General features: G+C 40.1%; 1 protein-coding gene across 2 annotated transcripts; it reads right to left on the bottom strand.

Annotated features, from left to right (window-relative positions):
- Window positions 1–11,895: 11,895 nt before the first annotated feature.
- On the bottom strand, window positions 11,896–13,737 carry LOC9633160 (cytokinin hydroxylase). 2 transcript variants are annotated; one of them, XM_002970690.2, is made up of 5 exons: window positions 13,419–13,737; window positions 13,133–13,359; window positions 12,822–13,063; window positions 12,408–12,774; window positions 11,896–12,352 (listed from the first exon to the last, which is right to left on the bottom strand). In XM_002970690.2, exons 1-5 carry the CDS (start codon window positions 13,687–13,689, stop codon window positions 11,924–11,926), a joined length of 1,536 nt encoding a protein of 511 aa, XP_002970736.1. In that variant the 5' UTR covers window positions 13,690–13,737; the 3' UTR covers window positions 11,896–11,923. The 2 variants fall into 2 exon arrangements, with proteins under 2 accessions (XP_002970736.1, XP_024531461.1); XM_024675693.1 differs by having other exon boundaries at window positions 12,822–13,060.
- Between the last annotated feature and the right edge of the window lie 11,090 nt (window positions 13,738–24,827).

Here is a 24,827-nt window from a genome sequence, read left to right as displayed (position 1 = left end):
TTGGAAGAATACCATTGTTTGCCAAAGAAGATCCTCTTCATGGCGAGTCAAAGTCCGCTATCTTTGCCACCAGAGCTTGATCCAAAAGTACATTGGTAGATTTGATGTCTCGATGTATAATACGCGGTGACGACTCCTCGTGCAAATGGGCGAGCCCTCTTGCGACTCCAACGCATATGTTGAAGCGAGTTGGCCAGCTGAGGTGTATATTTCGCCCCGAGGGACCTACAGAATACATGAAGCATGAGGGAAGCATTAGATTAAAGTACTTACTCAAGAGCACCTGATGCAGATATTTGTTTTCCATAAACTCGAAAACAAGAATCCAATTGTTTCCTTCGGTGCAGCATCCATAGAGCTTGACTAGATTGCGATGCTGCACTGTGGAGATAAGTGTGGCCTCGTTCACGAAATCGCCCGTGTTGTCGCTCATCTTATTAAGCTGCTTGATCGCTACTAACATACCATCAGATAATACCCCCTGAAAGTCCAAACACTTTTTTCACTTTCTGCATAAAGAAAACTTTACCCTGTAGACCTTCGCGGGGTCAAATCCTGCCGTAGCGTTTTTTATTTCATTGTAAGAAAACATATGCAGCTTTCCGTCTAGAAGTTTGAAGTCTGCATCGCACAGAGCATTATTATGAATAATCCGCAAAAACATTAACAAAAAATGATCTTCATTGTCGTTCTCTGAGTTTTTTATGTGTCGTTTCCTGCACAACAAATAACCGGAGACCACAAAGAGCACCAGTGGCAGGGAGATTCCAAACACCTATTTTTACGCCTCTGGAACTGTTTTCGCTCTGACTTGCGCCACCAGTTTCAAATTCTGTTAAACGCAAGTTTAGAACGATGACAAACTTCAGCAGTATCTAACACTTACCAGGTAGAACTTGGATTGCGGATATCAGAGGACCGAAGATCTGAATGGAGCACAACATGTTCCTTTTCCCATCCAAAGAAGATGAATGTCCAGAACGCCATTAGATACATTAACGGCAGTGAAGCTCCTTGTCAAAGCTCTAAGAGACCCATTGGCTTCTTCCCTTATGTTGAAATCTTTGAGCTTGGATAAAGACGTCAAAATACCGTCGACCGACTCCTGGCCCGTCCTGGCCAGTGCCGATGATAATCTCTGCAAAGTGGAGGTGTACTGTGTATGAGCCACTTCGCATGCCAACTCCGAGGTACCTCAAAGATGTTGGCACAGCTCTGGCGGTTCGATACAGTACAGCCTGCCAACCAGATAGGAGTCCCCGTGCATTAAAGACCTTGGCATGTCTGCGTTAAAATCTGTCCCATCCGAAGTGGTCTGAGGTCCTCCACAGTTGATGGCGAATTGAAAACCTGAGAAGGAAATATGTCTAAATCAATCGAAGACTTTATATGCAGCAAATATCGTTTCTTTGGTTCACATTGCTGCAGTTTGCTATATCCTGTATACATGTAGCAGCATTCCCATGTTGCCTGCAACGAGAACATGGTGAGATGAACCTTCTTGAAACAGGAAGAGAACCTTACCCTTGAGTTCTATTAACTTGGAACTGATTGCCAATAATGGTAGCATTCCTGTGCACGTTTAGAAAAATTAATAGCATGTTGCTTAGAATAAAAACACGTACTCGGTTATTTGAGGGAAAGGTCCAATCAGCCTGTTGAACGATACATCTCTGTATATATATAACTTGGTTAGAAGAGGAGAACGATTTTGCAGTCTACGTACATGTCGATGATCCTCGATAGCTTGTTCGGAAGGCCCCTTGCTAGATTGTTACTTCCCAAGAAACTAAAAATGCTTGGCTTCCCGTTTAGATTTAACTCAATAGATGAAAAACCTTACAGTCTGCTAAGACTATCAAATGAAACTCAAATCCCTGCAATAACACCGTTCATTAGATACATCTTACAAGTTGTACACCTTCCTGCAAGCTTACAAATGTGTGAGCTGGGTAAGATTTCCTAGGTCAGGTATAAAACCAGATAGTTGACAGTTACTTGGTGCATAACAGCCAAAAGTAAATGCAAACTGCTTAAAGAAGAAAGATTTATAGCTGGTGACTCACAGTTTTGTTAGAGAACAAATGATTATAGCTAGGCAGTATTGAGCCCCTGGCTGACAATTCTCCTTGTTCTCTATGTAACAAGCTATTTAGAAATCTAGAAAGAGTTTCATAGATTTATAATTTTCTTAGGTTTGTAAGCAAGCTACTTAAGGAGCAATAATAAGGTTCCTTAGAAAATAATTAAGGATTGTATCCTAAATCTTCAATATCAAGCCTAGATAAAATAGTTTAATGCTTCATTGTTATCCATCTTATGATTCACTACTTAGAAGACCATCATAACTAACATGCATCAAGAGCATTATGTGAACATGAGCAATAAGTTCATATCTCATTATAAACTATCTCTCCAAAATAAGAAAATAATTTACATTTTTGATCCTTAGTGTCTAATGACTCTCTTTTGGACTCAACTTTGACCAAACTTCAAACTTGCATTTGCATTGTCTTCAGTCTAATCAAACAAAAGTGTATAAGATCCACTAGCTAAATAACTATAAACCAATTTATTTGCCACTTATAGCAAACCCAAGGGAGGTTTATTCCCACGGTAATATGGAACAACTCATGGTAACTACCGATAGGTTAATATTAATCTTGTCAACTCAATATACAAGCTTGAGTTGTTAATGTGCCTTACTAATGAGCCTAAGCACAAACTCATGCAAATGGAACATCTCACATCCAACTTATAAGCCTAAGCAAAAACAAATATATTTTGGTATAAAAGGCAACCAAAATCCATACATAAGGAATAAATGCAAAGTCATAATACCCAAATGTGTATCCACTTGGATAATTGTTTTCATCTCTACATATATAACGAGATTAGTTGCACTAGCTTATTGGATAGTACTTATTGAAACTCATTCTCTAATAACAAATGTAACACATGTGGTTTTCACTCTTTATTCTATAGTGATTTACTATAAAATTACCACAAAGTGGAACTTAAACCTTTTATATGCCATGTGTTCAATAACAATAAAGTGGAACCCAAGTTTTAGGGCTTTGGGCCATTGAATGAAAGGACAAAGCTAAACTTCTAAGGAGCTAAAAAAGCAGAGCATAGAACAACTTTCTAACATACACCCTAAAGAGCTAAAGGATAGGAGTAATGACTCTAGGTATTGAAAGTTACTTATTAATTAGTCATTTCGGATATTCTTTCCTTATTGCCACGATGGCAAAAAGTTGGTATTGTTCCTTTATCAATCTCCGTCTAAGTTAGTTGAGAAATTGGTCATCACATATGCACTTAGACCGGAAGGGCACTAAGGAAGGAAACCCTAAGTTATCATTTAGTCAAGCATACTTGACATAGTGATAAGAAACTCATGATGTTGACTTGCACTTACTAATGTTGGGAACTCTTGCAATATTGAGTTTGGTCCTTCAATATTCGTTAGATGATAGCTTACCGTGTCTGCCAAATACCTTTGTTATCATGCACTTTGTTAGTACTATTCAGTCCCAATTGCTATTTATAGAAAGTGTCTAAATTTGCTCATTTGGCATATCTATAAAATGTAAAGATTGTCCTAAATACAATAGTGTCGTCTTGTATCTAAATTCGCAATCTAAAGACATTCCATATTTAGTAAATTTTGAATTAGTCCCAAAGACTAACTCTTGGTACTAAGGATGGGTAACAAAACGTGCATTCCTCAAGAAAGGGGGGGGGCGGTTTCCAAATATATACAAATATATAGTAGGTAAGTTAGGCATGGCCAACCAATCTAAGACATAGTTTAGCTTATATATGCATATTTGTCTTTGTTTTACATTTGGCTTGGGTCTAAGCCCAAGTTCTAAACCATGCTAGCTGATGGAGTACCCATATCCTTGCGTTAGGCCACCGGTATGCTAAAATAGTGTTAAATACTATTTGGCTCTGTTTTGCATATTGATCCTAGCATTAGAATGCTAGATGCTCTAAAACTATTCCAAGATGCTTCATGCTCCTATCCCTATATTCCTTGGGCTGTATGCTCAAAAGTTGCTCTATACTCCGATTCTATTGCTCTTTGGCTCCTTGCTTAGGAGTTTGTCTCTGTTTTGTCGTTTAGTGGCCCAAGGCCTTGAAACTTAGATTCCACTCTGCTGTCATTGGAAATGTGGCATGTGGCATATAGCATGTGACACGTGGTACATAGAGGGTTTAAGTTCCACTTTGTGGTTATCCTATGGTAAATCACCATAGGATAAAGGGTAAAAACCACATGTGTTACAGCTAAACAAAGTTTGGTGATATTTCAACATACTAATGGCCTAATGTAAAGATATAGGTACTTCATCAACTAGCATAGTATGGAGTTTGGGCTTAGACCCATGTTTTCCTTTTAAGTTAGGCTATAATAAATTGAATGCAAAACAAGGATAGACATATAAGTAGAAGCTAAACTATGCCTTAGGTTGGTTAACCATGCCCAACTTCCTACTATACATTTAAAACCCTTTCTCTAAGGAATGTACATTTTGGGCTTTTACCCCAATCTCAGGAGTTAATCTTTAGGACAATCATGAAAACTTACTAAATATGAAATGGCGGTAGATTGCAAATTTAGATACAAGAGCAACATCATCATGTTTAAAACAATATCTACATTCCATAGATATGCCTAAATAACCAATCTAGACACTTTTCATAACATATAGGGTATAATAGCGAGAGTGTTTTTTGGCGGACATGGTAATTTATCATTTAGCAAATATTGAGGAATCAAGCTCAATATCATGGGGGTTCCCAACACTAACAAGTGCAGTTAAAATATGAGTTTTTCATACCAAGCTAAATATGTTCAGCAAGAAATGTATAAAAATTCCTACTTTATATTTATTTGGCATAAGTACATACATGATAACTAGTTTCTCAACTAGCTTAAGTTGAGACTAATAAAGGGTTTACCAATCCTTACCTTCTGCCGTTATGGCACTAAGGAAATAATATTTAAAAGAACTTGCCAACAAGTAACTTTCAATACCCATAGTCACATTTGCAATAGTTCCTTAAAAAATAATTAAGCATTGCAACTCAAGCTTTCCAATAGCAAACCTACAAAAAATGGTTTAGCGCTTCACTACTATCCATCCCATGACTCACCACTTATAAGACTGTTATAACTAACATGCATTAAGGTAAAGACTTTTAATTGCATAATGTGAATACAAACAATGATATCATATCTCTTTGCCAAATCATCTTTCGAAGAAGAAAAAATATTTTACATACTTGATTCTTCATCTTTGATGACTCTCTTTTTGGACTCAAATTTTAACTAGTCTTTAAACTTGCATTTGCATTGCTTTCAGTCCAATATAAAAAAAGTTTACAAAAGAGCACAACAATGATTACCTAAATTAATAGATTAATCCCTACAATTTTGATTGATCCACTCATACTCATACTTATGTCATGCTAAGGAACTCTTCACCACTCATAGCACCCAATGAAGGTTTACTTTTACCTATGGTAACATGGAATAACTAATGGTCACCACCAATAGGCCCTACAACTTCAAAGTGTAAACTTAAGTTGCTAATATGCCTCACTCACAAACCCAATTTTTTCAAACAAGAGGAAGAGTGTTGCCCTGATTATTGGGTGGTCTTTGCAAAATCAACATCAGGGACCTTTGTAGACCCTTTCAAGCAACAGCAAAAGCCCCCACACTGATTAGGTGGATCTCTAAAGTATCAATTTTTGAACATTCAGTGAACAAAAAGAGTGAAGGAATAAAGTTTGCTCAACTGAATAAACAGCCCTAAAAGTTTAGTAAGTATATATAAAGATTAAAACAAGGTCTATAAAGGCGGGATTTCTAGGGCTAGGGCAGAGCTGCAGTGATGGAGCTCCAGGAGAAGCTTGAGTACTTGTCATTCATGCCATTTTCCCGCCCGTGAGGAAAGACAAGGATAGACATCAGGGGAGGGAGAATGTTAGAGGGAAGGAGCGAGATAAAGAGGAGAGGGATTGTGAGCAGGATCGAGATGGAGAAAGGCATAGGGATACGGATAGCAGGAGCAGTGGGAGAAGCAGCAGAGACGAGGAAGACCATTGTCGGGAGCCCGAGTCCAGGCTAGAGCTCTACAAGATTTACAAGGGCAGGGTGTGGAGGATAATGGATTCTGGATGCTTTGTTCAGCTAAATGGGTCCTTCGACAATGGGGAAGGACTAAGATTAAATATAATATTGTAATGTTGCAGATCACTTTGCAATTAGTAAAAAATAATCACTTCAACATTTTGGATAAGTTCATTTTAAGTTTTTCATCATTGTAAATGTAGTTATACAGCATACAAAATTAATTATGCAAAAGTTATCCACCATAGTACTTGAATATATGCATTCTTCATAAGTTGTGAATAATTTTTTTCTCAAAACCAATCAAGCTAACTTTTGTGTGTGGAAGCAGCTCATACAAACCAAATATGACATCATTGTTATTTCTGCACTGAAGTATGGGGCCAAAAGTTTAAACATCTATAATAATGAGGATTTGCCAAACTTTTTGGGCTGCCAGATCCAACTAATGGCAGCCATCTAATGGGGGTAACTGTTAAAAGGTTATTTTCTTAACAATGTCTTAATGAATAATCATAGTAATGTTTGCTCTTAGCCAATGGGAGGTGGCCAATCGCATGGGGCTAATAGAAGAAGGTGCTGTGATGCATGTGATGTGCAAAGTGTTGATTAGTGGAGATTAGCTGCTGTGTCACCTGGATCTTGATAATTTTCTTTATTACTTAAAATTATGCTAGAACAAATGTTGGCAAGCAGGATAAAGGGATTGGATTTTCTGGCATCAAGGGCAAACTCAGCAGCTCTCATGGATCTAATGCAATCGTTTTGGAGCCAGCATGTGCCAAAGATCTTCATCCATGCCGATGAATCAGGGATGGATCTCACTAACTCCTCAGCCTCCTCCAGCCTCCCAGACTAGACCTATGATGCACTTGTAAGTGTAATAAAAGTCTAAGAATCAAGCATTATATCTTTTTGTTGCATTTGTATATAATCTATGAGGTGATGGGCAATGGCTTGACTTTCAAATATATTCATATCTTTTAATGTAATCTTTTATTATAACCAAATCTAAGTAAATTATAACCGTTAGATCATAAAATATGCTAGAATATACCTAGAAGTGTTTTTAAAGGTTTATAAATTATAAACATAAGATTAATCTAAATGTATATCTACTGTAATATGTTAGAATATCCAGGCATATTCTAAATGTATTGGAAATTTTGATGCCACTCTTACTGATCCTGTCCTGAATGCATCTTGTTTCCTCTTAGCTCTTGTGCATTCCTGATTTGTGAGCTTAGATCCTCCCTCCTTTCTTCTCTTTCTCCCCTTTTTTCCTTCTCATCCCTTCTTCACAGTTTAAAAAACTCATGCAGAGTTGTTTTTCTTCGTTTTTTCTTTCCTCAGTGCCGATCAGGGTAGTCTCATTGATGAGTGAGTGAGAGAGCTAGACAGGATCCAATCTTTCTTAGTAGCATCACATCAAGAAGAAAGAGGAAGAAGAAGAAGAAGAAGAAGACATGGCTTCTCCAAGGCGATGCTCCATCCTCCTTTAAATGAAGGCATTTGCTGCCAGGGATCAATCTACTCGCTCACACTGGAAGAGCTCCAGAATTCAATGCAGGACGAGTTCATGAAGAACATCACTCCTTATGATTACCTTTTAAGAATAGGTTAAGATCATTAGGTTGCAAATGAATCAAGAGATTGAGGAGGAGGTGTTGCAGCAGCTGCCGCTGCGCGATGTCTGGCGGATCTGATTTCATCCTCTTACATGGGCATCAGTCAAGACTTCAGGGAAAGCAGTTGCTTTCCCATTTCAGATAAATTCTGATCTAGCAAATTTCATAAAATTTACCTTTGCTTTTATTACCATAACTTGTGTTGTGTTTCTTTTCATAATATGAATTACTTAGTCTCATCTATTACTTTTATTTTCCTCCTTGGGCAATTTCACAAGCGCTGGGCCAAGCGCCCGATACGAATGCGTGAGGTATCTCTCTCTTTGTTTCTCTCACTCCTTCCCTAGTGCTCTTGATGCATGCTCTGGAGCTCCATGCTGCTTGTGATCAATAGCTCATCTCATGTGATCTGTTTATCCTCCTCCTTTCTTCTCTTTCTCCCCCTTTTTTTCTGCAAAAGTTGGAGACTTGATCAATGCACCTGGAAATGGTTATATCACTATACAAAATTTAAAAAAATGGAGGAATATAATCATGTCAATAATATAGAATACTTAGAAAATGTTGTTTCTTTTAATTGTGCTGTTGTTTTTTATTCCAAATATATGTATAGTTTCACTTTAAAAGGAAATAAAATATAACTCTTAGTCAGCCTTTTTAGTTTTCAAAGAAATGTCTTAAAGTTTCACAACCAATCAATGTTATAATTAAAATCATGGTATAAATACATTGTTTATTTTGAATATGTTGGAAAGTGCATGATTATATTTTAGAGTTTGTGTTTGCAAATGATAATTACTTTCTTAAGAATTTTTAAATGCTTTATTTTGAAGAGAAAATTGGGAATGTTAAGTTTTTCAAGAGCAAAGAGTCAATAGACATGATGCAATCTAAGAGAATTAACCATAGAAGGCAACTATATTACTGAAGAATTTGTTATGCCAAACAGCAACATGGTTTCTTTTATTTTTTATAGTTTTTATGCAATTTCTTTTTTATGACTGGTTTGTCTTTAATTCTATGAATGCTAAGCGTAGCACCTAATAAGGTTAAGTGCTTGTTAGATTGCATAGCATTGAATATTAATGGGTAATGGTGTTGCCACTATGGCCTCTTACCCTCTACTCTTTGTTCCATTGAGATTGTTCTAATGAAATTCCTATGAAGTCTCCAGTTTTTAAATAGCTAGAACAATTTTTATGCCCTTGAGTGTGGAAAGCTCAATATATTATTTTCAGAAGTTAGCTTTCAGGTTTACATAGATATGTTTGGCATGCTGTTACAGACATCCTTTTAACTTAGAGAATATATAGAAAGTGGGAGTTGTAGTGAGATCTAAAGGATGACAAAATCATCAACTCGTCAACTTGGGTGACTACTAGCTTTTCAGCTTCCAACTCAACAACTACTAGTGGCTGAGCTTGAGTTACAATTTGTAATAAACAGCCTTCTTCATTGAGACCGATTGACATGAAGGCAAAGCATCGTCTACTAAAAGTGGCAATAGTATGCCTCCTACCTTTGTGTGGTGATAGCAAGTTGTAGGGGGAATCTGGTGTGTCTTCAGACTTTGTTTACATTTCAACATATTGCACCTGTGAGTCAAGGACACCTAAGATGATCTCTATTCCCACACCCTGTCTATTCACTATGGTGACTGGCTCAATCGGATATAAGCACCCTTATCCAGAAGATCCAAGGCCCATGCCTCCTTGCCAACCATGTTGCTACAAGACTTGATAACCAATATTACTTGAACTGTCTTATCCATATATGTGAGCAACCAATCCACCCAATATGATCATCCATGAAGTCATGTGGTCCTAAGAAGTAAACAAGATTCACTGAACCTGCCGGAGCTTTTCCTTTCTGTTCTGACTTGGTTTTGGACCAACTATGCATGGCTTGTGCTGAAAAATTTGCTGCTGTGGAGGCCAAGGAGTAGGTGTGGAAAAAATAGCATAGTTTCCCCATGCCATATATTCTTGTTTTTCTCTGTAAGGTTCCTTATCATGACCATAAAACTGACAAAACTCATATTGGGGTGGATACCAGGTGTTGGCATTTGCATTATCTAAGTAACCTCATGGTGGTGGAATTTGGTTATAGCCCTACTCCTAAGCAGAATCAACTGGTCCTTGCCCCCAACCAAAGTATCCTTGGCCATGGCCAGCCTATTGTTGCCTCAATGAAGTTGTCTCTATTTCTATCCAATTTAACCTCTCAGTCATCTGCTACTGACTTTCCTTGAAAGTGCCATCAGAGAGCATTTAAGTAGAGGAAGGAGTAGATCTCTACCAATACACTATATGACAGTCCTCATACCTCTTGTGTTCTTGAGTGATAACATATTGTATAAATTTGTCCAGCTTCTTTAAGCACTTCCCACAAACTTTGTGAGCCAAAATAGATACACACACCTTTACCACCTGAGCTTCATTGCATTACATGTCCATGCTCTCACTGTTGTTTGAAGCAGATATGATACACATAGATTTGCAATTGCATCTTGTACACATTAAGCTTAGCCATGATGAAATCAAATGTGTGAATTAGCTCAAATCACTGCACCAAACACTAAAAATCTCAAATCACTTTGAGATAATTTGATGACGAAACAATCACTTGCATGCAACTCATTGCATCACCAAATTAATCAAGAAAACACTTTCTAGACAGCTCAAGACCAGGTGTTTCCACCCATATACCCCATTATCAAATCCAACATAGATCCAACAAGAAACAAAGGAAAGAACATGACATCAAAATCCTTAAATCCCTACATAACCTAGCCATTTTGGATAGATCATAATGTCGCACCTCCTTTGCAACAAGAATCAACTCAATCCACTCTATATCTTGCAAGAATTCTTGCTCTAAAATCCATACATCAAATCACCAAAAACCTCAACTTTTCACTTCCATTCCTCTCAATCCTTTTGCAAATTGAAAGGGTGAACAAGCCAAGAAGTCACTCTACCCTGTCTGGTGCACCAAAAATGTGGAGGAGAGGTATGTGCTGACCTTGAAACCCTAGAATACACTATATACTATAGAATATGCTTGCTCCTTCCAGTTGACAAGATTGACACCAATAATTTAGTGTCAACATGCAAGAAAAATCATCGTAAGCAAACCTTTCATCTATGACCATGTCAACAGTGATTCATTCCGCTCGAGTTGGACATTGTTTCATGGCCTCACACGTTTTGTGGCATTGGTTCATCTTCATTCGCAAGCCATGATACAGCCTTGAAGCTCTCTCCATTTCATTCAGTGATATCCTGTGATGCTTCGTACGTGACTAGTGTCTATAACCAAGAAAAGACTTACCAAGAGCAATGAAGGTAACACCTCGACTTCCACTTGACAAGGTAATGCTTCATCAGCTCTTCTTCTGCTTCCTTCTCCGTGAGAGTGCATGAAACTCCTGTTAGTGCTTCCCTCTTGCAGCAAGATAACCTTTGCCAAGCCAATACCAATAATTTGAGAATCTACTTAGAGGCTCCTCCTGAAACAAAAATAAATACAATGCCAGTATGAGAACATTTGTGCACACTAACACAACAAACCAGGGCATCTCGAGCTACTTTGCCACCACTCTTGCAAATGGTGCAAAAATCTTTCCTCGCGGCCCCCATCCAGCTCCATCTCCCGACAAAATAGGATGCCTTCCTCCCTGGACGAAAACCTAGAACTAAAAAACAATGGAAGAAATATGAACGCCAAGCTCGATTGGGATCCAGAAGCTGCGATGGATCGGAGGGAGGACATCCTTCTTCTCGCTGAGAAAGTACCATGTGCTAGCCGATGCCAAGGGCCTGCATTCCCTGGTGGCCCTCTATCTCGTTTCCAGCAATACCACTGTGGAAGCCCTCTCAAACCATCACTCCATTGACGTTATTGTTTTTATTGGCATGACTCTATGTTAAACAAAATCGTTGCCGGTTTACTTTTACACTTACCTGCATGGCGTTTTGGACGAGATTCTCGCTGGAGTTCACTCGGTGGTGGACTCTCTTGGAACCTCGGGCTCCATCGCGATGGTTCTAAACGTTTCTGAGGTACTATGAAAGAGCAGATGATTTATCAACCAGTTTGGTTCAAGAACTCGTAGTAGTTCAACAAACATAACTTTTATGTATCACATTTTACTGAGTACAAGCGGCACTCCATGGATAGGCTTCAAGAAAAAAAACTTCATCGCAGGATTATGGCGGTAGTTCGGTGAAAGCCGGAACAAGAATCGCTGTAGTATCATAGCCAGAATGACTTTGGCTTCGATCATCGCAAACGACTGGCCCACGCACACCCGCGGCCCAAACGAAAACGGCATGAAAGCATTTGGATGCTTGCACGCGCTTGAGATCCCATCTTTGAAGCGATCCGGATTGAATTGGCCTGCATCTTCTCCCCAGAGCTCCTTGTCCTGATGCAATCCAGCGATTGGAAACGACACAGATACTCCTTTTGGAACGTGTAAATCTTGCAGCCAAGACTCCTCCACACACTCCCTGGTCATCTCGATTGCTGGTGGATACAGCCGCAGAGTTTCGTAAAGGATCATTCCCACCTGTTCAAGAATCAAGAAGTTAAGTTTTGGAATTAGGAGATATTGATCGACTTACGAGCTTGAGCCTGCTGACACTCTCGCCATCAGGAATCTCATTGCCACATACTTCGTGTACCTCAGCACGGGCGCGTTCTTGCCATTCAGGATAGCCTCCCAGTAGCATCAAAGTCCAGGTTAGTAAGGTGGCTGTGGTCGCATGCCCCGCAAAGTAGAATGTCTTGCATTCCTCTATCAGATCCCTCCTTGTGAAATTACTGCTGCTGTCACACTCCTTTAGCATCAATCCGAGTAAGTCATTCCCGTATGTATTGCTCCCCCCTGACTTCACTGAGTTCCGACGCTCGTCTATGATCCCAGTGATCAGAGAATCCAACTCCTGATGAAGCTTCCACATTCGGAGGTTGATTGGAAGTGGGAGAAACCTGTAAGCAAGTGAATAGGATTCAGTTCAATAGATGATCGAGCATACCTGAAGCCTGGAATCCAGGAAAAGCTGACGAGTTTGGGCAGTAGCTCTGGGATTTTCTTAGACAATATCTCGAAAACCCTCTGCCCTTTGAGATAGCTAGTTCCAAATGCTGTATGGGAGATAACGTCTCCTGTGAGCTTACGCACCTCTCCGGAGATTTCAATCTCGGGATTCTGGTGCATTGTAGCTTCACATTGATCAAGCATGCGAGATGCGCACCCTGCGATTGTACCGGTCATCTGCTGTGTACAGGAGAATCAGAAACACTTATCAGCCAGACTTCATGAGAAGATAATAGTATGAATACCCACTTTAATACGTTTATGAAAGAATGCCGGTGCTACGAGTCGGCGGTGATGACTCCATTCCTCTCCAGTAACAGAAACTAATCCACGACCAAGGAACAAGTTCGCCAACCGCAGCCCGGCCTCCGATTTATCAAACTGAGAAAACTTCTTAGACAAAACCTCCCTTACGATCTCAGGCTCCGAGACCGATATCCTTGGCTCAGTTCCCCACCAGAACACAAATCTCTTCCCTGGACCATGATCATCAGGAACGAAGCTTTGAGATTCATCAGGGATGACAAGAACATACCATATTGCTTCCGCCATTTGAGCAACGCAGGATGTACCCGATGGAAAATGTCGTGGCTGAAACTTTCCATGTCGTGATCCTTGATGGCGCTCCTCATGTTCTGGATTTCAGCTATTTGGCCTACCATGAATCGGGGTGGAGGCCCCTGAATGCCCTCCTTCTTCAGCTGCGCCGCGATCGCCCTGGGGCGCCACCAGTAGACCGTCACGAATCGCCATAGCGCTGCAGTGAAGAGGACGATGCAAATGCTCAAGATCCATCTCCCTTCCATTTGCTGGACTAAGGATAAAATGTGTCGGAGATGTGCCAGGTGGGCGAGTGCATTTAAGCCACTCATTGTTACTCACTCTTCAATGATATTGGATGACATTGCAAGTACGTCCCAACAGTTCAGTTTCAAGTGAGTTTTGTAATAATTTCACAATGATTTTAAGAAGACAAAACAACACAATAGTGTGAAGATTTATTCTTACAAACTGTTTTTATAAACTGTGCTGATGTATATTCTATCAATTATGTTGTAACATCAGACGATAGTGTTGTAAATTGTGTAAAAGTAAAATTTAATTCAAAACTTTTATATAAAAAGGAGCAGTATTTTAAGAATGACAATAGATTGAATGTTGTATTTTTAATAAATTTGTAATTAAAAGATAATTAAATTTAATTGATAATACCAAGTTGTCATTCAGACTTTGGTAAACTATTAACTTATTGTGACAAGTGCACTTTAAATGGTAAGAGATAGAAAAAATGATAAATTGAAAATTTAACATTTTGATTTCGTGATGATGCTAAACCTAATTGGCATTGAAATATATAATTTTTCACATTATCATGAAAATTTAATGTATCATCAAAACTCAAAACACACCATGCTAAATTTGTTCTCTATAATTTGAAAAAATGCAGAATGTTTATCGTTATTTTGGAAGTTGTGCATTAAATATTTTCTCCAATACATCAATTATAGCATTTTGTACTTAGTGAAGGATATTAGCACTAGCCACAACCACACCATCAACATCCACTAATATATATATATATATATATATATATATAGAAAATTGAGTTTGATAGAATACAAAATAATTTAATATTAAAAAGAAAGTACCATATGCAAAGAATTATTTTTTTCTAAAAATTTTATTAAGTATTTTACACAAAAATTTTAAATATAATATTGTAATGTTGCACTTAATATATAATCATATTTTTTATGTGTAGATCGCTTTGTATGCATAGAGTAATTAGTAAAAAATAATCACTTCAACATTTTGGATAAGTTCATTTTAAGTTTTTCAATATTTTAAATGTAGTTATACGACATACAAAAAAAATTATGCAATAGTAAAGATGTTTATAATATTACAACCTGAAAGTGTAAATCTTGACTTTTTTCTATGTAGAGAAAAGTCTTTGCAAGCATATCCACCATAGTACTTGAAGATATGCATTCTTCATAAATTGTGAATAAATCTTTGCTCAAAATTAATCAAGCTAACTTTAACAGTTCATACAAACTAGGTATGACATCATTGCTATGTTTGCACTGAAGTATTGGGCCAAAAGTTTAAACATAAGTGTAATAAAAATCCAAGAATAAAGCATTATATCTTTTTGTTACATTCATATGTAACCTATGAGGTTATGGGCAATAGGCCTATACTTCGCTTAACATTCAAATATATTATTTCTTTTTAATGTAATCTTTTACATCATAACCTAATCTAAGTATATTCTAACTGTTAAATTATAAAATATACTAGAATATACCTAGAAGTGTATTAAAAGGTTTATAAATTATAAACATAAGATTAATCTAAATGTATATCAATTGTAATATGCTAAACTATCTATTCTAAATATTGGAAATTTTTTAAGGTTAATGGCTAAAAGACAAAAATCTAGTCTCCCTAAATTATACTACACCTCCTCTTGAGGCTCTTCACCACCCAACCACTGTCGCGAATGTGACTTCGGGTATCGAAAGTTACCTGTCGGCTAGTCCTTACGGACACTCTTACCTTACTGCCACGATGGCAGGAGGTCGGTATTGCTGGGCCCGTTATCAGTCTCCGCCTAAGCTAGTTGAGAAACTGGTCTTTGCATGTGCACTTGACCAGATGGGTATAAGGACGGAATTCCTACGTGCTATTTGTCAAGCATACTTGACCTGGTTAGAGAAACTCATTCGTTGACTTGCACTTGCTAGTGTTGGGAACCCCCGCGATATTGAGCTTGGTCCCTCAACATCGCTAGATGATAGCTTACCGTGTCTGCCAAACACCCTCGCTATCATGCCCTTTGTGTTGGTCTCATTTCGGTCCCAAATGCTATTTATGGAAAGTGTCCAGATTTGCTCATTTGGCATATCTACGGAATGTAGAGATCGGCCTGAACACAATGGTATTCGTCCCGTGTCCAAATTCGCAATCTAAGGACATTCCATATTTAGTAAGTTTCAAGCTTGTCCCAGAGACTAACTCCTAATACTAAGGGAGGCTTGGGGTGAAAACCCAAAGCGTGTGTTCCTCAAGGGGGGGGAGGGCTGTGGGGGGTTCCAAATGTATAGTAGGGATAGTGGGTAGGTCGGGCATGGCTGACCAACCTGAGGCATAGTCTAGCTCCCACTTGCGTGCCTGTCCTTGTTCTGCGTCCGGCTTGGGTCTAAGCCCAAGTTCCATTCCATGCTAGTTGGTGGAGTACCCATGTCCTCGCGTTAGGCCACCGGTATGCCGAAATAGCGCCAGACTCCGTTTGGCTCCGTTTTGCGTGTTGGTCCTGGCATTGGGATGCTGGTTACTCTAGGACTGTTCCAAGTCGCTCCAGGCCCTTGTCCCTTCGCTCCTTGGGCTTTATGCTTAGGAGTTGCTCCGTGGTTTGGTTCCATCACTCCTTGGCTCCATGCTTGGGAGTTTGGCACCGTTCCTTCGTTCAGTGGCCAAGGCCCTGACCCTCGGGTTCCTATGGACACGTGGCATGGACATGTGGCATATGACATGTGGCATCTGTCACGTGGCACAAAGAGGGTTTAGGTTCCGCTTCGTGGTGTTATCCTATGGTAAATCACCATAGGATAAAGGGTCAAAACCACGTGCGCTACATTTGGTATCAGAGGATGAGTCTCAGCGAGTACTATTCAATGAGATTGGGCAACTAGTCTCATTGCATACGTAGAGATGAAAACGATGATCCGAGTGGGTACACGTTTGGGTGCAAAGACTTCATATTCATTTCTTGGGTATGGATTTGGTTACCTTGTTGTACCTTATGATGTGAGCTTACGCTTGGGCTCATAGGATGGATTGGAGATGTTCCGTTTGCACGAGTTTGAGCTTGGGCTCGTGAGTGAGGCACATTAGCAACTCAAGGTTACACTTTGAGTTGGTAGGATTAATGTTAGCCTATCGGTGGTTCCATGAGTTGTTCCTTGTACCATGGGTAAAAGCAAACCTTCCCTGGGTTTGCTATAAGTGGCAAATAGGCTGGTCCGTAGTTGTTTAGCACGGCACTAGTGGATCCTTCTTAGGCATGATTACAAGTGGATCAATCAAGACTGTAGGGATAAGTCTATTGATTTCAAGTGATTGTTGCTGTGCTCTCTCATAAACTTTTCTTGGATTAGACTGAAGGCAGTGCAAAAGCAAGCTTGAGGTTTAGTCAAAGATGAGACCGAAAAGAGAGTCATCGGGCACGAAGGATCAAACACGTAAATCATCTTCTCTTCTTGGAGAAATGATTTGCAACGAGGTGTGACTCATTGCTCATGTTCACATCATGCAATCAAGAGTCCCTACCTTGATGCATTTGGAAGTGATGGTCTTACAAATGGTGAGTTGTGGGATGGATAGCGGTGAAACGCTAAACCATTTTGTCTAAGCTTACTATTGGAAGACTTGGGTTACAATGCTCAATTCTTTTTCGGGGAACCTTGCTATTGCTCCTTGAGTAGCTTGGTGTTGGATTAAGTTTTGAGTTTGGTCGGAAAGAGAGTGGCATGAGCTTGTCCATGTTGTGAACAAAAGTTAGTGGTGTTGGGTGTTGTAAATCTCTATCGGTGACGTGTGGCATTTATGTTTCATTTTGTCGAATCGAGTTGACACTTGATACTCACATAAACCTTTGAAGTAATGACATTGGCATTGCTCATATTGTTGCTTGATTGATGATCAAGTCATTGTGATTTCTATATCATATCCATGTGATAATGAGCAATGTGTTTACGAAGTTGCTTGGTTAAACGATGATCAACCCCAAAGTGGTTGATGGTGAAGCTAGTCTACTTGCACGAAGTAGCATTGTAGTAGCTTTGACTGGATTCTCAATGGTGGTCCATTATGCTAAGCTTAAGTTGGTTTCTTGTTCCTTGAGGGTTTGCCCATAAGGTGTTGGAAAGGGTTATAGCATTCACTTGCTATGGCTTGTCAGTTGATCCGTTAGCACTTGGAGTAGATTGTTGGATGGAGAAAGTGTGTAGTTGAAGCATTGACATCGCTAGCACTTGTGTTAGTGGAAGTGGCATTGTTCTTCAAGTGATGAGGAATTTTCCTTGAGCTTGATTTTCCATGTCATTTTTCTTGTTAGTGTTTTAGTTTCACATTAGATCTTGAAGGTGGTTGAAGAAGAGTGTTAGTGCAATGTGGATATCCAAAGATGTGGTCTTTGTGATCAAGCCTTGGATGTTCCATTTGCATTTTATGGATGTCGGTGTTAGATGTCAAAAGTATGGGCAAAAAGATGTTCAAGGCTTAAGCATACTATGGGTCTTGAGAATTGGTGTCAAGGTGAACCTATTTGAAGTTGTTAGTAGGAGGAAGTTGGTTGAGTCTTGAAAGTTTGTCCTAGACTAAGAGTCATTTTTTATCTAGGATGGAAAATTTTCCACAAATTTTCTTAGGCTTTTCCAATGGCTGATCTGTTGATGACTTTGTCTGAAAACCTTTCCGTTTCGTAAGCCAGTACAAACTAGTGAAGGGGTTAGAGTTGACTTAAGTTAGCTTAGACCTTAGTAGGTAGTTTGTATAATGCGACCCGAAAGGGATGCTAGCTTTTGGGGCTAAGGCAATTGAGTTGGATAGAGTCTGGAATTGGTGAAGAAAAGTGGCCGTTGCACTTTTCTAAGAAAGGTGACCCTTGTGCCTTTCTTTTGTAGCGTTGTGCTTGGTGGCAGATTGCACCTTGCGTTTCGTTAAGACTCTATGAGAGTAGTGAGCTCTCACTAATCTTGACTTAGTCTTGGTGGCTTTGCGCCTTGGCTGAGGATGGTGATGTCCAATTTTGTTGTTTGAGTTTGAGATGTTAATACCCATACTATAGCTTTGTCTATAAGGAAGTTGTGTACCGATATGAGTCCATCTCGTGGTCTTCACTTTAGTTTCGACTTAGTGTTGATCATGTATAGCTAGCCTCTTCAAGGCATGCTCAGAGCTAGTGGCTAAATGCATTGGTGAGCTTGTCGTGGTTGAGTTGGATTCGAGTGGTTATTTAGTTTGTGCTTGCCTATGAACCTTTATCTCATCCATGATGTATTACGTTCATGTTGGAAAAGTATATGACTCGATGGCATGAGTTTAGTGTTTGGGTCTTGTGAAGGCAAGTTGAAAGAGTGATTGTTAGTTGCTTTGCGACTAGTGATTCCTTGTACACTTTGTCGAGGACTGTTAACACTTGCTTCACTCGATAATGATTTGGCAGTGATGGGTTTGCTTTACTAGATGGTGTTGCGGAGGATCGTGTTGTTAAAATTACATGGGTTTTCCATGTTGGCATATTGACTCTACCTCTGTTGATATCATTTGGTTGCGTTTAGTTCATAGTGTTAGATTTCATTGAGTCTTGGACGTGGTGATTCACTCCTTGAGAAAGTGTTATCTGTAACTGAGTTTTGCTAAAGGATTGGTCTCGGATACTAACTAAAGTATCTTCGACCTTGGTTAGCTTGGTTGCTAGAGAGCTTTGAGTGGTGATACACTCGTGCCTTCTTCTAGCTTTGTTCTAGTGTTGATGGCATTGAAGTAATGCATTGTCGTTGACATTGTTGATGTTGAAATTTTAGTGAAATGAGATGTCTCTCTGCAAGATTGATGTCAAGTTTCATTAGTTTCGATGTAGATAGTGTTAATGATTTGGCTATGGCTTTGTGTTATTAACATTCTTGCATTTGCTAGTTAGCAACTATATTGACGTTTAAATGAACTGAGTGGCAAGTTGGGTTAGTTGTGTTCTAGACGAGATTGTTTAGTAGAGGATGAGTTTTAACTTTTCCTTGAAAAGTGATTTAGTCGTGGACAACACTAACTCTATAAGAGGAAGAGTTAATGATTGATATTGAAGTGATTGATTCCTTATTGGGTTTGAATTGAGATATATCAATCATTGATGATTCTTTTTGTGCTTGTTATGAAGTGAGTTACGTTTTGCTATAGATGGATTCATGGAGGATCATTTGGTGATCACTTGTTGAGCATAGCTTCGTTATGCTTAGCTTTTGGATTAATGCAGACATGCTCTTCATTAGCTTTGTATGTGAAGTTTGGCTTATGAATGTGTCGAGGAAGATATTGTGGGTTGCACTATGATTTCTTCTTTAGCATTGAAGTTAGTTCATGCGAGACTCGTGATCATTGTTATACAAGACTTGGCTATAGACTTTTTTGAGCTTTTGGTTCTTTGAGTTTTATGCTGGTTGTTCCATTTGTTAGAAGTTGTTGGGGAAGGCATTATGGCTCATTAGCTTTAATATTGAAGTTGGCTTTTGCATTTTGCAATCATTGGTGATGATTAATTATCATCTAAGATAGTTGATTATCCTTATCAAACGTTTTGCTCGATTATTGTTGTTAGATTGTTTCTTCGATGATGATTATGCATATCTCTTTTGATGGGATGATTGATGATCTTTCATGGTGGTTAATTGTTATCTTTGATGGCTTTTGGCTTTTAGCAATACCATATGTTCTTTGTGGTTTGCTCTGGATTGATCTCTTGGGTTTGAGACATCAGTAGAATGTTGCTAACACTTGCTTAAGCGACTTGAGTTCCTTGGTGTTGTTGGCTGGGATCTGTTCAGATTGACTAGTGCAATAGTTGGCATTAACGAGTGTTTGTTGGTCTTACCGCATTCATTCTGTTTTGTTGATTATTGCTCGAGTTAGTTCTGATAGATCAGGATATTATTTCCTTCAGGTGATACATTCGCGAGCATTTTGCTTGTCAGTCAATGATACTTTGTGTTCTTTGAGTTATCTTTTGTAAGTTGTTTGGCATTTTGTTTGCAATCTTTAATAGTTAAACTTTATCATTGAGTTTACTTGATGATACAATTGCTATTGAATTTTGTTGGATGGTCATTCTTGTGTTTGCCAAATTATGATGATCTTGGTGGTTCCTATCTACTATAATCCTAGTTTATCGGATGATAACTTACTTGGAATACTTTTGTGTTCTAATCTAAGGTTTAATCATTGGTAATTAAGACTCTAAGATATCATTGTCTCTGACTTTGATATTGTCCATCTATTGATCTTTGAGTTTGGGCCAGTATAGGCAGACTGGCTTCGGCACTTCGTGTGCATGTTGAAATCTCTAGTCATGGGGTAGCTACTGTCGACTAGTCACATAACCCGCCTCTCTGTCAATGTTCCTTATTCCGTTCAAAGGGCGTGACTGTGTAAACAACTCTAACTGCCTGTTTACAGTAGTCTATCTAAACCTTACCGACGGGTTTGGTTTCTTTGCTTAGGAGGGTTGGGGCCTCTGGCTTCTCTCTCTATGTTCCTGCGGGCAGGGCATATCACACTTTTGTGAGCTGGGTGGGTGACTCCCAGAGCAGCAAGGGTGGCTGACTCCGTTGGTCATTTCCTTGTCGGCGACGGCCAGAAGGTGTCTGAGCTGGTAGCGCATCTACGTTAGACAAAGAGGTTACCCCTAACTCATTTAAGTTGGTGCATTTCTCACATAGTGTGAGTCCCGTGAACTTTTTTTTTGGAGTTGTTTCCTTGGCGGTATTCTAGACTCGAGTATGCATCGACGAGGACGTCGATCTTCCCTAAGGGGGGAAAGTGTCGCAAATGTGACTTCGGGCATCGAAAGTTATCTGTCGGCTAGTCCTTACGGACACTCTTACCTTACTGCCACGATGGCAGGAGGTCGGTATTGCTGGGCCCGTTATCAGTCTCTGCCTAAGCTAGTTGAGAAACTGGTCTTCGCATGTGCACTTGACCAGATGGGCATAAGGACGGAATTCCTACGTGCTATTTGTCAAGCATACTTGACCTGGTTAGAGAAACTCATTCGTTGACTTGCACTTGCTAGTGTTGGGAACCCCCGTGATATTAAGTTTGGTCCCTCAACATCGCTAGATGATAGCTTACCGTGTCTACCAAACACCCTCAAGCTCTATTTCGTTAAAGTGGGAATTGTCATTATCCCACTTGTAAAATAAGGTTTCCAAACCTTTATATAGTATATAAATATAACAAAATTCAACTGCATTGAGGCACATGCCATTTTTCTTTAAACAAGGAAATGTCTACTCAATCACTTCTCCTCCCCCTGCCACTGCTTCACCTCTCTCTTCTCCTTGTCATCGTCGTCCAATTTCTTTCCATCCTTTTAATATTGGCTCAGTTGCTCCGAGTCTAGGTGGAGCCCAAGTCCCCATTCAATCTTTACTTTCCCCTTATTAATAAAACAACTTCGTAGACTTCCAATAACATGCTGTAACACTTCTAGTATAATGCAAATCCTCTCAAAGAATTGTCTTTTAATATTAATACAATGGCATGGAACCCCATGCCATAATAAGTTACATTTTTAAATAAATACATGCCATCTCAGACTGTTATTTTTTGCCTCCAACGCCTATACAATAATCTTGGAATTTCATCACTCTCCACACTATCAGGATTTAAACCCAATAGTAATGCCATCTCTTCTCTAATACGTCCACGCTCATGTTCAGTGGTCGAAGAACCCATCCGGTTGAGCAGATTATGGAGATGCGGATAGTGCTTGGCTAGACAATATACATGCCATAAATGATAACTAGTGTCTGTCCGATCAAATGGCTTCTGATATACCATTCCATCTGCCATTTGGTTGATTTCTGCAGCCACCTCCTGGACTGGCCGGTTCTCTATCACCATCGCTCCAAGCCATTTTGCAAGGTCCCCCAGAACATACGGTTTCTTCTCCCTAGTTTCCATACTGCAAGAGATGGGGTGCACTGCATATGTGTGCGTGTTCGCTGCAGTTTTAATCGGCGAGTCATCGATGATGAGGATTTCACTTGACCTAGCAGTCCGGTTCATCACTACAGCCTCTGGCTTGACGAAGATGGGCTTGCTACCCCTCACATGGACCATAGTCAAGCAATCCTCCTGCGTTAGGAGAAAATCAAATGGTAATATTACTCGCGTCTGATCGTGCATCATCTGTAGCAACGTTAATGCATTGTGGCGCATCATGGATGTCCAAACTCCCAATTGCAAATTGAACCCGGCCCTCTGTTTTAAGTGTCGCATGGTCATTATTAGATCCCGCAGTTTCTCCCGTGTGATTAATGTGAATCTGTCTCTTTTGACCAACTTGCGACCGCAGGCTTTGGAGGGTGCCGTGACATTCGAGGACGAGCCACGCTCATGGGAGAAAAGGACACCGTTCAGATCAAAAACAATACAGTACTTTCGCCGTGACTCTGAAATGAAATGCGTCAGCATAAAAAATGGTACAAGTCAATTTTACCATCTACAATATTAGCGAATGGTGCTCCCGATGGTCGTTCAGAGGGTTTTGGTCGAGGAAACGTGAAGGGCGGAAATACGCTCCTCTGCAATGTGGGGTCAATCGCATCCGATGGCGTGTGGGCACATGCCATTTCAGCTGTAGACTCTGGTACAACTGGCTCAACAGTGGCATGGGGTGGTTTCGATGGCGTGTGATCATACGCCATTTCAGCTGGTGCCTCCGTTGGCAAAGTGGACATGACCGAACAGGCAGCAGGGGCGGTGTAGGGAGGTTCCAACGGCGCGTAGTCAGATGATTGGGCACACGTTGAGTCCGTTGGAAATGAGGATACGACCGGCTCGGCGGCTGGGGCGGCCTCATGCGGGTCCAATGGCGCCTGGTCACCGTCAGTTGGATACGTGGACAAGATTGACTCAGTGGTATGGGCAGCATCAAGTGGAGCGTGGTCAACTTGCTTGGCGTTGATATGGATAGTAGCCTCCACCAGCTCTGATGACTCTTGCAGGCAAGTAGAGTCCACTGGCGGATCCATATGCATGTCCAAATATCTCCCTTCGATTGAGATGGTATCCTCCCTATTGGCTACTAAAAACAAACTCATTAGCACATTGAATCGACTATACTGTATTTACCATCAACTGCTATTGAGGAACTAGGACCGATATCACTTGGGTGCACTGCTGATTCTGAAGGATTGGACATACGTTTCGACCCTTGCTTGGCACTATCCTTCCTCGACACTAAAGGCTAGAGTTTGTATCTTAATTCAACTGAATAATCTCTACTTACCATTTGCTTTGCAACCTACATGGACAATGTTAGAAATGGTAAAAGGTTAGGAATGGATGTACTATTATTTACCTGATGGTTTGTCTTGTATGACCTTCCTCCGCTGCTCTTTGGCCACCTCAGGCTGGCCATCGTCGTCATCATCGTCATCGTCGTTATTGTGATCGTCACCATTGTGAGGACCATCCAAGTCCTCTTCGTCCTCCTCTTCTTCGTCCTCCTCTTCTTTGTCCTCCTCTTTGTCCTTCTGCTCTTCCTGTTCATTATCTTTCTCTGGCCCCTCATCCCCCTCCTGCATTTCTTCCATAGGCTGCTCAGGCTGGATGGCTTGTTCTTCCAGGACCATCTTGGGAAAATCATCTGGCCGAGTCTCCATCTCAAAATACAAGACATCCATAGCCTGTTTTAGTGCGTGACCTAGGACCGTATCCTCATTCGACTGTCTTAACATGGTTTCTGCACGTTCTTGCACCCTTCAAAGACGACGAGATGAGAAAAACGTGGCCCTGACTTGAAAAGCATCCCTCATCCATTGTACCTCTCCATTGAGATTGGGGAAGGGGAGTCCGCCATAGGAATCTGAGTCAGGAGGTGGTGACCGCGAGGCATTACCTATCATCTTTTCGTTGCCCTTCTTCCTTTTTGAATCAAACGCCTCTGATCCCGACGACTGTCCAACGTGCTTTCGCTTTTTATGACCACTGTCAGTTTGAGCTTGGCTGGTGCTTGCCTGTTTTGCCTTTGAAGAAGTGTCTCCTGCAAAGAATGGCATGAGACCACATGCCATTGCAAATATAATTTGTACCTCCTTTTTTCCTATTGCTTGTCTGTTTGTCCTTCTTCGATGTGCCACCAGTGCGCTTTTCAGTT

The sequence above is a fragment of the Selaginella moellendorffii genome, unplaced genomic scaffold (genome assembly GCF_000143415.4).
Source record: "Selaginella moellendorffii unplaced genomic scaffold, v1.0 SELMOscaffold_15, whole genome shotgun sequence".
Classification (NCBI taxonomy): Eukaryota; Viridiplantae; Streptophyta; class Lycopodiopsida; order Selaginellales; family Selaginellaceae; genus Selaginella; species Selaginella moellendorffii.
Note: the sequence above shows the minus strand (reverse complement) of the source record. Positions and strands in the feature narration are given on the sequence as shown.